Below are 14,944 nucleotides of genomic sequence, written 5' to 3' on the forward strand. Positions count from 1 at the left end.
TCTGCTAAACAAATTTTTTAGACTTTTCTCAAATTTTTGCTCTTGAAACATTGGATAATTTTGGCTCTTTGGCCCTCAAAACGTCTATAAAGGAAGCAATGTGGAGGTGTCAAGTTAAGGTCAATGTCAAACTCATTTCCTATCAAAACATAATAAGTTATGTCATCTGAGAAAAATAAAACAGCACTGAAATGAAGGTACAAACAGGAAGATCCAAGGTGGTGATATGTTTGTATACAGACAGATACTAATGCACAAGATTTTACAGATTTATTTATTTTGTATATGATATATTATACAGATTTGAATATGGATCCAGACTTATACACTATTGGATCTTAAAGGATTCTTCAAATTTCTTTCCAGTGCCGATTATTATTTTAGGAAAGTTGGATAATTTCCAAATTGTGTAAAATTAAAATAGACAGAGCACATGAGGAAATCTACGTCTGCTGCATCTGTGTTTGTCTCCTTGAAAATGACTGACAGTGAATGGACCTGTACTTGTATAGCGCCTTTCTAGTCTTCCGACCACTCAAAGCGCTTTGCCACATTCACTCAGTGCCCATCGGAAAGTAACTAACTCATGCACATTCACATTCACACAGGAGTATCTTAAGTATCTTGCTCAAGGATACTTCGACATGTGTCAGGGAGGAGCCTGGGATCGAAACCAACAACCTTCCGATTAGTGGATGACCTGCTCTACTTCTGAGCCACAGCGTGTGATACTTTAAATTAAAGACCCATAGCAAACTCAATAAATAGCTGTGCAGTATGAATTTAGTGCTTTTGACTGGGATTCCCCAGCAATAGAAAACAATGAAATGAAGTCATAAGAACACATTCATTGAAATAAAGTTACATCCCTTTAAAAACACCAAGTGTCTGCTTTAACAGAACCACAAAGCAGAATTGGGTCTTTGTGAAATAAGAACAGAAACAACATCCCATTGCCACAGAAACTGAGACTCTGACAAAAATAGTTTTAACAGATTTAATGGAATCCTGACAGCAGTTGGAAACCATCAGAAATAATAAATAATAAAATAAAATCGTTGTCTTTCTGCATGTTTATGGATTTAACTTGATCAAAAAATATTAAAACGTATTCACAAAACTCTGCGATTAAAACAGATGCGAGCTAAATTGAGAAGGGCCAAAGAAAAACCTCCAATGACAGCAATATTCAATTATTGTAACTATTAAAAGAATTCAGACACGAGAAGATGTCTGGCATGTACAGAAACAATGCACTTTCAGCAGGGGAAGAAGAATATACACCATTTCTCATAGGAAGTTTACAGTCATTACAACACAGTTCAACCACATGGAAGTAACATGGCAAATCATGCATTTTATCCTTACGAAGCTGTATGTAAGCAACTTGCAACAGCAATATCTGGATTGTTCATTATCATCATAAAATTGATAATTCCTGATCAAAGGCAAATAAAAAAAGACCTTTCCAAACAAACCATTTTATCCTGTATTAAATATAGAAATTCTAATGAAAATATGCCACACGAATAAAGATCAATAAAAAATCCACTGGTTAATTTCTTATTTGGCATAAAAAATAAAATGAATACTAAATGAGATGGTTTGTTTTGCCAGATACATCAAACAAACATTCAAACTTGACATCACAGATGCCGTCTAGATAACCCACAACTAAAATCATGACTCCTGTGGCTGTACAAAGAACAGCAAATAAAATTCTGCATATTCTCCTCCTCTTTCCTTTTATTGAAAGTGCTAAAAGTACTTCAAACGTTGATTTTAAAAAGGCTGTGTTGATTAGCTGAGGATGGTCCGAAGGAGAGAATAACACCCGTTAGATGAGCGAAGGTATGTGTTCACTGGAAAACAGAGCTCAATTCACTTTCATTTCAAATCAAAATTCTGCATTCTTACATTTAGCTAGAAACATGCACAAAATATGGGGGTTGAGGCCTAAAAAACCCTTATTATACCAGGTTGCATTGGGTTTCCTCTGTGTCTTGCAATCATTTTGTCCAAGTTGGTTACAACCTTTTAAAATGGCAGGACTCTTATTTTGGTCATTCCAAACAGTCCAACATTCTGTTTGATATGAGAGTGAACTGATCGTCATCCTGGCGGGGCGGCAGGTTCTCGTGCTTCGTCCTCTTCATGTGTTGCAGCTCTCGTCATAAGAGGGAGGAGCCTCTGTAACAGACACCGCCAGACCAGTTGGTTAATACACAAACACTGTACAAATACACATTCACATGTGCCAGATGTGTAAACACACACGCACACACACAGAGTTATAAGTCTCTTCGAACTATTAAAGGAATGAGTAGACAAACCAAACCAAAGTGACCCAGGAGGAACAAGCATTTTGTGAGATTGCAAGACCTTACAAATAAGAAAGATCTTGTAGGAATGGAGGGAAGGTCTAAAAAAGCGAGTGATAGCGATATATGTGGTGGAAAATATTAGTACAACATTAATGGAGTATATTTGGAACACTAAGAACAGTTTCCTGTTCTGTAAACACAGAGAGCGTCCTCTAAGGACAGACCCAGGGAAACATCGGAGAACACCTTGACACACACCTGGAAACTACCAAAGCTCCCATCCACTTCTGTCGAAATTAGATAACATGTTGAATTATAAAGAAAATTGATAACTAGCCAACCATTGTAAGGAAAATTGATAACTAGCCAACCGCTGATGAGAAATGACTACTGGCGAGAAAAGACGTCAATGAGAGGTATAAGACTAGAAGCCTCAATAGAGGTTTATGGGTTCTGTGGTTGTTCTGTGATTGTACTTGGTTTTCTGAAGAATTCTTGGAACTATATTGTATCGATTTGAATAAATCCGGCAAAGGCTGTTCACGAACTTCTGTCTCCACGCATTTTTCCAACATATACAGGCTGTTTGTGGTTAAACAAAGAGGATCTTACTCTTTGACAAATGGCTTATCTCTATTTTCATCACCATCTCTGTAGGGATCCGTTCCGTTATGTTGTCAAACACTAAGACTACATTCAGTTCTAATTTATTGCTCAGATATGATTTTTTGACACATGAATTTTGATATGACTGTTCACACTCAGGTCACATTGAAAAGAATCAGACTTGTTCTGATTTGGACCACATATATGTGTATATTTTTTGGGCTTTTATTGCCTTTATGATAGTGACAGCTGAAGACAGACAGGAGAGGGGGGCAGAGAGAGGGGATGACACGCAGCAAAGGGCCGCAGGTCAGATTCGAACCCTGGGGCGCTGCAGCAAGGACTCAGCCTCCGTAAATGGGACGCCAGCTCTACCCACTGAGCGAACTGGGTGCCCTTATTGCCCTTTTCAAGAAAAGGTTCACATATAACTCAGTGAATTAATGGTTTATTTTGACCAGATGACAGTTGGTGATTGTTGGAAAGAATAACAAACAAAATCCTGGTGCTCTAGTGTGACATCCAGTGGTAAGTGAATTTCGATATATAACCTTTAAAGATGATGAGTATGTGTTGAAATTACAGCCTTCTTCTCTACATTCCAGTCTACATTCATGACCAGAGCCAGGTTGGTACAGTAGAGAGTGAGCGCGTGCCAACTGACCGTGTGGATATGCTGAGGTGCCGTAGTCTGGAGGCAGGATGAGTAGTGAAGGCATCGAGGGAGCACCCCCAGGGGCATAAGGTGCTGTGGCCCCCGTGGTCCCACCGAACGCAGGCTCGCCAGGTGCAGTGCCGGGCCCGCCGTGCTGCTGGTTCTGGGAGAAAAAGAGGCCAGGGGCATAGCTGAAAGCGTTGGGTGATACCAGCTGAGACTGGCGCTTGTTGGGGACGCCGTCATTAACTGGAGTCCCACCCTCCGCCCCCTGGTGGTACTCAGCTGGAGGAGCACTGGGGGAGTTATGGGAGGACATCCTGGAGCGCGGAGTAGGGCGGGGAGCGGGTTTTGGGGCACGACGAGGTGGCAGCGTGGGCGTGGTGGCAGAAGTGGAGGTGGATGTGTTGGGGGTGGAGGCAGAGGTGGAAGTGTCGGGGGTAGAGGCAGAGGCCAGTGTGTCTTCAGCTGCGGCAGAGGAAGGAGGAGCTGCTCTTTTGGAAGGGTGCTGTTTTTTGTCTAGAGAGATGTTCCCGATGTGGATGGGTAACGTCAACATGACGTCTGGAGACTTCAGACAGACCTGATTAATCAGAGGAAAAGGAAATGTTAGTTACATTTCCTGGAGGAATACAGAATATATACCCAACCTAATGGAGTTTCATTGCTTTCTAGAAGACACAAGAATCCAAAACTCATATGTGTGTGTTCTAGCAGACAATATGGACGAGGCCTACCAAAAGAAAATACTGATTTCATTAAATCAATTCATATATATTTGTATATATATATGTTTTTGGTGAATGGTAAACTGAACGTTTGCAACTAATGAAGGTCTATGTGACGTTAAGCCCATGGTGTTGCTGAAGCCAGCTCATATAATTATTTGAAGGAGTTTTATAAACAAATCAGTAAAGAGTGAATGACGATCACAAGAAATCATTTCCAAAGAGTAAGACCACAAGCCAACAGCCACAAAGTCAAACTCACAGCATTTTATATATTTTCTATATATTTATATATTTTCTATATAAGGACTGGTTACCTTTGTAAAAGGCAGATAGACTTGTACTTTCTTTTCTATGTCTTTTTCTGCATGACAGCAAATATAATCTAAAACAGTTACTTGTTTGCGTTAAATATATATATTTATACTTAAATACCAGTCATATTCTGAAATATACAGCATAACTGTAGATATCTGTTTCATTATTAATAAGAACGGTTACTGGCTAAAATAAGCATGTATATTAGTTTGTTTTGACATTGCCATTATACATTGGCTTACTAGAATTAATAATGATGTGATTTCACCGAGGAGCTGGAGGAGGAGAACATCATCACTTCATCCAGCAAATACTGTGTTGATTTGATCATTATGCCAACAGAATGTCAAACTTAAGCCATTTCCATGCATACTGACTATCATCTATCTGTTAAAGTGAGGGCTTCTGGCACTTATTCAGACATGAGACCGACATGTAAAATTTCCATCACATTCACAGAGGGAGGTACATGAATAAAAGTGGCCATAATGATAGATGTCTCAAATGGCCTACTGTTTGTAACAATCAAAAGATTTTATAAGCAAACAGTGCTGATAGTGTAACAGAGGAGGAGCATCTTACTTTGACATAATATTCAATCTTTATAAGATCACAGCCAACGAGGGACGACTGAGGAAGAGGAGGGATAATGATCTGCTCCTTCCACTCCACCTCCTTGCCGGCCTTCACCACACCGCCCTCCACCTCCGCTATTGTCCTCAGATCATGGGTGGGCCTCTTTGTCTCATAGGTCACTCTCTGAAAACACACGAGGACATGGAGATTCTCAGTCTCCACAAAGGGCAGTGAATATAAAAAACACAAAGATTTATTACTGTGGCCTTTTAGACAGGGAATCAGCTGTTATCTTAATTACTTCATATTTTAATCAATGTTCCAGCCACTTGCAGGCACTGCATAAAGCTGTAAATAAAACATCGGCATATAATGTCCTTATAAAGTTGATATGGCTATCATATTAGCAAACAGTTGCCTATTTACACATCCATCTACGGAAGCCCTGAGAGGCAAGATCTAAATTGTTTTCTCTCCTGTGTTAATGACTTAAGAATAAGGATAATCTTAATCTTTTTTAGTTTGAGTTCCTTTAAGTTCAAATTTTTTAAACTGTGAAATTGGTGGGAAAAAAATATGTTTGTTTAATTTTAAATTTTTTGGTCAGAATCATTTATTCAGGTGCTCAATTTGGTCACAAGAGGCTGAAACACCACTACCCCATGTTCTAAACAGGACTAAAAGCATTCATGTTTTCTTCCTGGTAAGTTGTATCTAAACACAAGGTATGTTTGTATTAATTATCCTGACAAAAAAACAAAGTCACCTCCCGAAACTTTTTCACTTGTTTTCACAAATAAAAATGTATTAAGGAACTAAAGATTATCCTAAGGCCTGTCTACAACAGGAGCAGACAGCAGACTAAAGTACTATTGTCTTTGGTCTTTTAACACTGAATGTGTTTAATTTAATTTGCTCCTATCAACCACATTCTGCAGCTCCACGCAGCTTTTAGCTGCGTTGTTTGTTTTTCTGGCCTCCTCAAACACTCTGTTAAGTTACATTTTGGTTCCTTGCAGGTTTGGTCTGAGCTGTAAAAAGAGTTCACCTGCATCAGGCTGGCCGCCATGTTGCCCGTGTTCTTGCCAGACTGGTTGTGAATGTTGGTCATCACCTGGATGATCTGGCCTGGTGTGTAACCCTTCATGTCAGTGTGGGCCTTCATGACCACTGTGCCTGTTTTCACTAGCATGTAGGTGAACTGCTGGGTCACTGCAGATGAACAGGATCCCTGCATGGAAGGGGGGGGGGGGCAGTGTTACAACATCACAGATTTATCAAGACTGACACACATAGTTCAACATTCTGATACATTTATTTATTTTCTTTCCTATAGATTGCAAGGTCGATGACAAGAGACATATCATTCTCATTTCCTCGATTAAGGACAGAGCTGACTCAATCCAAAGTGAATATGCTCACTAATCTCACTTGTTTAATCAGCATACAAATAGAGAAGTAAAAACAACAATTAGTGGTTTTAGGGGGAGTTACATGGTGCTGTGTCATTACAGGTTTAAGATATTCAGTTTAGAACTCTGACAGAGATCTGACTGTTGGTGCTGTAGGGTGCTATAATACATTTATGGAGTGTACCTTTAAAACAAGAATTTCATGTATTTTGTATCAATGATTATTGTTTATTGTTTATATTCTAACCTCTACATTTATGACTTCAAACAATGCATAGCATACCGTCATAGAGGACTAACACATTTGAGAAGAAAATCAAATCAAAGAAATGTGGATATTTTTCATTAAAAAAAAAGACAATCAATTATCAAAATAGTTGGCAATTAATTTTATAGTCAACAAGTAATCGATTGAATGACTAATTGTTGCAGCTGTATTCTCTATTATTTAGAAAACTACCCCTAAAACAACAAACTGTAGCTTTTACATTTCTGTTTATGTCAAGATTTAAGAGACAATTTGTTTGAACTCTGCAGACCAACATCAGCCTCGTACCTTGGTCTGACCACAGTCAAAGATGGACCATACACACACGTCTAATCATGTCTCACCCATATGTCTGGCACTTCATTCAGGTTTAGAAGTCTTAGCAGGTAGAATGCTTTCTCTGTGTTGTAGTCCTTGGAAAACCGCGGCGTGTCAATAAAAGCCCTCACTCTGTAAATGATCCTGCCATAGTTGCCTTCAAAAGAGGTTGGAGCAGATTCTGTGGGAAAGAAGTCAAATATGTATTAGTTTTATCACACAATAGCAAATACAGACTAACAGGTTGTCATTATTGTCTTTTTGTTCCATTACCTTTAAAAAGACACATGAGCAGTTATTTTCCTAAATTCTCGTGTAAACATGGAAACAAGACTCCAGAGAGTGTACCAATACACCTGCAGGCACTCTAGCGGTGAAAGCACACACGCAGATCAGTAAAAAGACCGGTTGGGTTGCTTTTAAGTTTCTGTGATGTTCCACAATGCAGAGAAGGCTTTACCTAGAAAAATCCAGCAGGTTAAGTGGCCTAACAAAAGACAAACACAAGGCCTGGCTGTGTTCTTTCCTGCGTGAGAATTAACCATGGCAACAATTTGTAGAAGCTGTACACCTCTCCAAGACTCATGACTGTGCCAAAAATGCCTACCAAAATAAAAGTTGAAACTTAAAGTGTCTCAAGGTTCAAATGTCTTTAAGGACATTATTTGGACATCACAAGTTATTAATCTCATTACCCTAAGACACCAACATGTTTTCTGTCTCATTATCTGAAGATAACAGATATCAGTTTTGTGATGATTTCAAGCCTATTCTTTGAAATATAGAGGTAATATTTCATAATCTAATATCTCAGTATCTGAGAATAATTTCCTTATTGTTGTCTAAGTCAATAGAAAATGTGCTGATGTCATGAGGGAGTGCTCACAGTAATGAGTAAGTGGAACAATCTGACAGCTGTTGACATCATGTGAGTGACACAGTGACTAAAATGGGATGGAAATCTCATACTGAAAGAGACACACCCCTGTCTTCTTTTATTCAAATGCTCTACAACAGAAGACCCTAAACTGGGGCATCTCAAAAGTCACATACACCAGCTCTCTGTCAGAGAGAAAACTCTGCTTGATGATACCCCCAGTTAAGCAATTCATAAAGGAATGACTAGGAAAAAAAGAACAATTCTAAATAATAAAGAAAACACATCTATATATGTGAGTATATTAGGGATGGCAAGATTCACCAATTCACTGCAGTGCACCGGCATAAAAGATTGAGATGCAACTATAACGATTTAAAAAGTGTAAATTGGATACAATTTGGCCTGAACTTGGGATGCACGATTTCTAACATCTATGCATCAGTAAAATCATTAGTAGAAGCCTTTTGCCTTTATTGCTGATAAATGTGACCATAATTGTATATTCAGATCGATTCCTCCTCTCTAAGCGGTTTCTCAAGCTGCTCAAGAAAAAACAAAGAAATAAAATCAAACTATCTGTAGTGAATTGCATCATCTTGCATTGAATCGCACTGTGTTGAATGAAAGCGTGTCAAATGCACTGAATCAACCCTGACTGATGTATCAATTAGCCTATATTATTAGCTGATATTGGCCTATCACAGACATATCAGCATTGGTATGATTTGTTCCAACAGAACTTTTTTTCCCAGTACATAATGCAGAAAACAAGCCTGTGGTAAAATATTGGTGTCTCTGCAATGTGATTTGTCCACAGCTAACCTACTGAAGTTCAGCAAAATGTAGAGGAAGAGACGCCAGGTCAGGACGTAACGTATAACGCACATTTTAGTTGATGTAATGTTAAAACATTACATCATACATTTTTCACCGCTAAATTACTGCCACTAAATCCTACACACTCCTTTAAAGTGTCATAATTTAAATGTTCATCAAACTGTCAAAATCGAAAACACTACCTTGGTATAATAAGTTGTGCTGGTTCGAACAAATACTGGAAATCAGTGCATTGTTTCACACAACACTCATGAGCCCTGGTGAATGATGGGATAAGAGTCCCATCCTCACTGCTGCTGAACCATAACAGAATTAGGGTAAATATAAACATGCCGGGACATGTCTGACAGGCTGTGAAGGGCAACACACACAGACACACACACACACACACACACACACACACACACACACAGACACACACAGACACACACACACACAGACACACACAGACACACACAGCACACACACACACACACACACACACACACACACACACACACACACACACACACACACACACACACACACACACACACACGAAAGAATGTGTAGTGACAAGTGTTCATCCCATCACTCCACGCTCCTACCTGGAATGAGGAACTTGAAGGGAAAAGTGTGTTCTCCCTGTTTCAGGGTTCCTGTGCGGGACACAGAGAGCACAGATAACATCCATCAGTGGAAACAGTAACAATCGCCCTGCTGTTTCCCACCAGGCACATATGCCTCGGGGCTGCATGCAGTGTGGGAACCTTCACTCCCACAGTCTTTACACCTCAGTTATTTTAACCGCACTAGTTTTATTTTCCACAATGTAAAAATAAAAGAATATATTGTTTCATTGTTGCAAAAAGATTTTCGAATGTGCGACTAGTTTTTTCACTTTGTGTGTGGTAACATTTCCTGTCGTAAACCAACTCACAAGCAAGGGTTTGTAGTGAGCGCTTCAACCGTTCGGCGGCGTACCTTTATCTGCAACGGAGATGGTGCTGTTGAAGTACTGTTCGTCCATTGTCCACGCCGTATCATTTACCTTGCTGGTGATGCCACAGAAACCGTTGCAGTTCACTTTGATGGCTGCAGATAACACAGACATTGGAGGTTTCAGCCACAGAGACATTACTAAGCAACTGCAGCATGAAACACTTCTCATGAGCAAATAATGTCATTAGGGAGAGTCATTAATGTCATTTTCTCTCCAGGCAGAACCAAATAAGATCAACGAGTGTATTACACTGAGGCGCAGAGACAGAGAGAAGTGGTATGAAACCGGGCACTCTTGCAGTTCTGTGACTGAAGAAAGTACTGTCTGACCCAGGGCCCAAACTGAAACTTAAAAAGCTAACACCCATAGACCTTTTTCACAGCAGCCATTTTGACATGTTGGGTAATCACAGGTTTTACTAATGATACTAATTAAGATTCCATTCCATTCAGGGTAGCAGAGCCAATATGCACAATAGCAGCACTGACTCTGTTTGACCTGAATGGTCAAAATGGCTGCTGTAGAAAAGGTCTATTGTATTGTATTGTTAATATGCAAAATGGCTCTAGGATCCCAGGTTCCCTTCATTGACTGACTTCCTACACAGTGTCACACTGCCAGTGGGCTCAGATTATGAAAAAGAATGAATCATTTGGAATCCTTAAAGAGCATTTTTACCTCACAAACCCTTGGGATGGGCTAACTGTGGCAGGCGCCCCAATTTCACCCCAGCATCGTAAGTGGGGAGAGAGGGAGAGAGAGAGAGAGAGAGAGAGAGAGAGAGAGAGAGAGAGAGAGAGAGAAAAGAAAAAAATTTCAGGGCGCCCTGAAAAATTGATTGTAATAATTTACTTTAACACCCTTTTTTTTACCTCGTCTCTCCTCTTTTACTGAGATTAAACAGCACTAGCATTTCCCTCAGATTTCTGGGGCTATTATGAGTTTGTCATGTTTAATAGGCTTACATAATGAGGGTCCTCTGTTCAGTTTTCAATGGTTATGAGCAAATGAGCAATGTAACAGGTTAACCACAGACTACTACTGCTCATTGAGAAGTGTACAGCAAGTTCGTTTTGGAATCAAATGAATTGCATTTTTGTATTGGGGTAAAAATGACCTTTAGCAGAATAAAGATAAATGTGAGAATTCATGAGTTTTTAAGATTGCTATTTTGTTTTGTTAAGGCTACCAACAGTCAATGATATCTGCCAAAAACAGCTTTACCCTACATGATTAAAAAGGTATGTGAATAGCTGAACATTACACCACACACCGGCCTCCACCAGCCTTCCAGGCTTCCACCAGATGTTGGAAGCTGGCTGCAGGCATTTGCTCCCATTCAGGCACATCAGCATTAGTGAGGTCCAGCACTGATGTTGGATGGGGTTGAGGTCAGGGCTCTGTGCAGGTTCACTGGAAATCATGGGCCCAGACCAGGAAAGACAGACCCAGATGCAATAAAATGCAACTATTCATCAGTCTAAAAACAGATTTATTCTGCATCTCTGAAACAGTCCTTTATTAACAGTTAGAGCTCATATGCTCCAATGTTGAATACCCAAAGGCAAAAAGACACACGATCAAATTTCCAAGTTGACAAACGTGCTAACAGGGGAAACTGACATTGGTCAACTTTGTCCTGGTTTCGGTGCTACCTTCTTGCCTTTGGAGTCCTCTAGTAAACTCATCATATCCATCATCTCAAAGCTGAACCACAGTGACTGAAACGCTTTTGATTTCTAATGCAATGTCAATATTTGTCTAGTAATGTGTCTCTTATCTCAGTGCCCAACCCTCTTCATAATCCATCTGTGATTCAAACTGTAGCAGGTGAGAGAGATTCCTGGGAGGTGGCGCAGTGAAGCCCGCGGTCCGACCAGCTCTACCTGAAGAGGAATGTAAACAGACTGGAGGCCCCGCAAGCATTCAAACAGAAACTCCCAAACACATAAAAGCTTCTCTCAGCAAGTCCACATCCAAGTGCGTCCATTATCATCTGACACTTTGTCACAGCAGAGCTTTCGAGATCTCCAGTTTCAAAAGCAGAACATTTAGATGGGATGTTGCTCTGAAATGGAAGTGCCATTTGCTCCCTTTTCCAGTTTAAGTTTGTGTTCATAGGCCATGGGTATCATCCAGTTTAGGGGTTGCAACAAACAATTAATTTATTTATTACTGATTAACCTTTCCTTTTTCAATTAGAGATAAATGAAAGATATTTTATTTACAATTATATTTGCAGAGAAAAACAGCAAATCCACACATACAGAAGTATGGCAAAAGCAAAGAAAAGCCGTAATGGTTTGTGTCTTATAAACACTTAAACACATGATTGTGAAATTTAACCACAACTGAAACTAAATTGAAATATCTTAATAATAACTTAATTGATATCACTGAATATTTTAGAGCATTTTACAGCATCTTAATTTTCATCTGTATGATTTTTTTTTTTGCACATTGTACAGTAGCTTTCACAAAGTGTCTCAAATATATCTCCAAAACTGGATTGGTGAAATTCAGACAGCAAAATTCAAGATAAAAAACTCTGATCTGCAATAATCTGGTTCATTCTGCCACCAATATGGAATTCTTTAAGGATTCAGCTCTTAGCATTAACATTACCAGCAAAAAATGAAGAAGGAAATGGAATACTAAAAAGCCTTTATTGTAGTGGCTCAATCATAAAAAAGCCAACATGTTTTGACCACTGTAAGTCTTCGTCAGGGCTTTAGACCACAAACAATACAGGTGTGGCCTCCCCTATGACAGCAACAACCAATGGAAGGCAGTCACATGACCCAGATAATAACATAACAAGGAAAAAACTAAACAAAATGAGGTGAGATAACACAGAAAATGGGGAAGCCCATATAGACAGAAATTCTTGGCAACCAGGATACTTTAATGCATCCAGTCAATGGACGCCACTGTAATAACAGCTTTAATTTTCTATTTCCTTCCTTGTTAATATTTTTTGGACTCCCAAGAGCACCAACACACTGATTTACGGTTGAGTATACAGAGCAACCAGTCATCTCCTTCTACCATGAAACAACATTCAGCAACATTCTGGCTGCCAAGGATAAACAATCCAGCCTAAATGGAATCAGACCTCTGTCCTATCATTCTGTGGAGTTCAGATGAGCGGCTGAATTCTAGTTCTGAACTTATGAACCTGAAAACCACAAAACATCAGCGATTCAGACAGATGGTAAAATATTTCACTGCTATTCATTAGTTGTATTTAAATGTCAACATTGAGATTAAGTAGTGGTTTAATGTTACAATTATTTATTATTATTATTATTATTATTATTATTATTATTATTATTATTATTACGGTCCGTCTTTGCTTCAATAGGGAAGCTGGAACCAGAAAAGGTTTGGCATTTTTGCTTCATAAATGGTTTAAATAATTCATGTTGTCGATTCATTTTCTGTTGGATGACTAATCAGTTAATGAGCTATTAAAGCACTTCTTCAAGCAGCAACTATTAGTTGATAAATAAATTAGTTGATCAACAAAAACTGAATCCACAACTATTCTATAAACCACTGTTTAAGTCATTTTTCAAGCAAGTGTGTGAACACATTTGATAGTTCAAGATTTTCACATGTGAGAATGTGCTGTTTGTCCTTGTCTTACATTACAGTAAATCAATACTCTTTTGATTTGGGATAAAACTGGATGTATAACTAACCCAACGCTGGTAACAAGTGAATTACCGTCAACAGATGAGTTGATAAAGTGAAGTTCCTTTGTCTCAGCAGTAACTGCAGTAAACACCTGTCGGCTATCTGATCCAAGATCTCCAACATGTGACAATGAAACCAATCCTCCAACGTCTTTCTGGACCCTTACAAAGAGCATCACACTGTAGAAACCCAGCAGCCTGGAGAGCTCAGACTGCACACTAACAGACCACAGAACCCTGATAAAGTCATACAGTAGCTGCTACATGTCACAGACAGTAACATACAGTGGATTGCTTCAGGCAGGACGGAAACTACTATTGAGGAAACTGAGGTCCTGTTTAGATTTATTTCAGGGATTGTCTGGGGATTTTCAGAACGGCTGGGTTTTATGTTGATGGATATTTTATAGACTGATTCCAGTAGCTGTTACTCAGTATATACAAGTTTCAACTATTTTATTGTTTTAAGTTCCATTATTTCCCCACCAGAATTTCCAAATGAAAACCACATAGTTTTCATTTGGAAACTTAAGAATTAGATTTTAAACTTCTAATAATTTATTTGAAGAATGCAATGTCCAGAGGCTGGAAACTGATTCTCTGAGTTCATGGAAGGTTTTGTAGAGGTGGGGTTTTCACAGGAAAGAGGCCTTCATGATGGAAAACAACATTCACAGAATATGGAACTTAACTCTTCACTGAATACAGAGAATACTGACACTACAACGTCAGTCTATTTTTGGTGTAAAGTCAAATATTTATGTGGGAGAGGGGATTCATATTTCAAGTTATCCTAGTTACGGCCCTGTCACTAAGTTTCTGTTATAATACAAGAGAAAACCACACCCACAACCACAACCACATCCAATTAGATTTAATTATTATAGTCTGTAGTAATATTACAGGAACATTGTACCGTAGAGCTGCTGTATGAAATGACCATTAAAGTCCCATTACTACCGCACACACACCCATACCTAACATTCTCAGACCGGACAGCCACAGTGTGAGAGGCCGACATTACAGCAACCCTAATCTTTGCTGAACATCTTACTTCCTTGTTTAGCGACGGCGACGTTTTCCCAACAGGTGCGCAAATGTAGGCGAAATACCCGCAGTACTAGCGGGCTCTTACCTTTGCACTGCAGCGGCTGGCCCAGTTTAATGGCCAAGGTTCCGGTGATAGACTCTCCCGGACTGTACACCACTTTGTTTTTGTCGAACGTGATCTCGAACTCCTGAAGTTTCCCCATGTTTCCACCGATCCACGGCGAGACTGCGGATCACCTGTGCACATCAGCGGCAGCACGCACGTTTACGACTCTCAGTCCCCGCCCCATTT

General features: G+C 39.4%; 1 protein-coding gene across 1 annotated transcript; it reads right to left on the reverse strand.

Annotated features, from left to right (window-relative positions):
* Positions 1–983: 983 nt before the first annotated feature.
* arrdc1a (arrestin domain containing 1a) lies at positions 984–14,933 on the reverse strand. The gene is made up of 8 exons (XM_051422342.1): positions 14,738–14,933; positions 9,886–9,996; positions 9,510–9,560; positions 7,232–7,386; positions 6,256–6,438; positions 5,214–5,390; positions 3,595–4,168; positions 984–2,190 (listed from the first exon to the last, which is right to left on the reverse strand). Exons 1-8 carry the CDS (start codon positions 14,853–14,855, stop codon positions 2,153–2,155), a joined length of 1,407 nt encoding a protein of 468 aa, XP_051278302.1. The 5' UTR covers positions 14,856–14,933; the 3' UTR covers positions 984–2,152.
* Between the last annotated feature and the right edge of the window lie 11 nt (positions 14,934–14,944).

Source organism: Dicentrarchus labrax, unplaced genomic scaffold, assembly GCF_905237075.1.
Source record: "Dicentrarchus labrax unplaced genomic scaffold, dlabrax2021, whole genome shotgun sequence".
In the NCBI taxonomy this organism is placed as follows: Eukaryota; Metazoa; Chordata; class Actinopteri; family Moronidae; genus Dicentrarchus; species Dicentrarchus labrax.

What these genes read in the sequence shown, in the direction of transcription:
- arrdc1a (XM_051422342.1), bottom strand. Translation starts at nt 14,855, where the DNA reads ATGGGGAAACTTCAGGAGTTCGAGATCACGTTCGACAAAAACAAAGTG. An exon ending in CCAGCCGCTGCAGTGCAAAG is followed by an intron (nt 9,997 to 14,737) that starts GTAAGAGCCCGC and finishes TGTTATCTGCAG; the next exon opens with CCATCAAAGTGAACTGCAAC. An exon ending in TGGCGGCCAGCCTGATGCAG is followed by an intron (nt 5,391 to 6,255) that starts GTGAACTCTTTT and finishes GTGTGTTTTCAG; the next exon opens with AGAGTGACCTATGAGACAAA.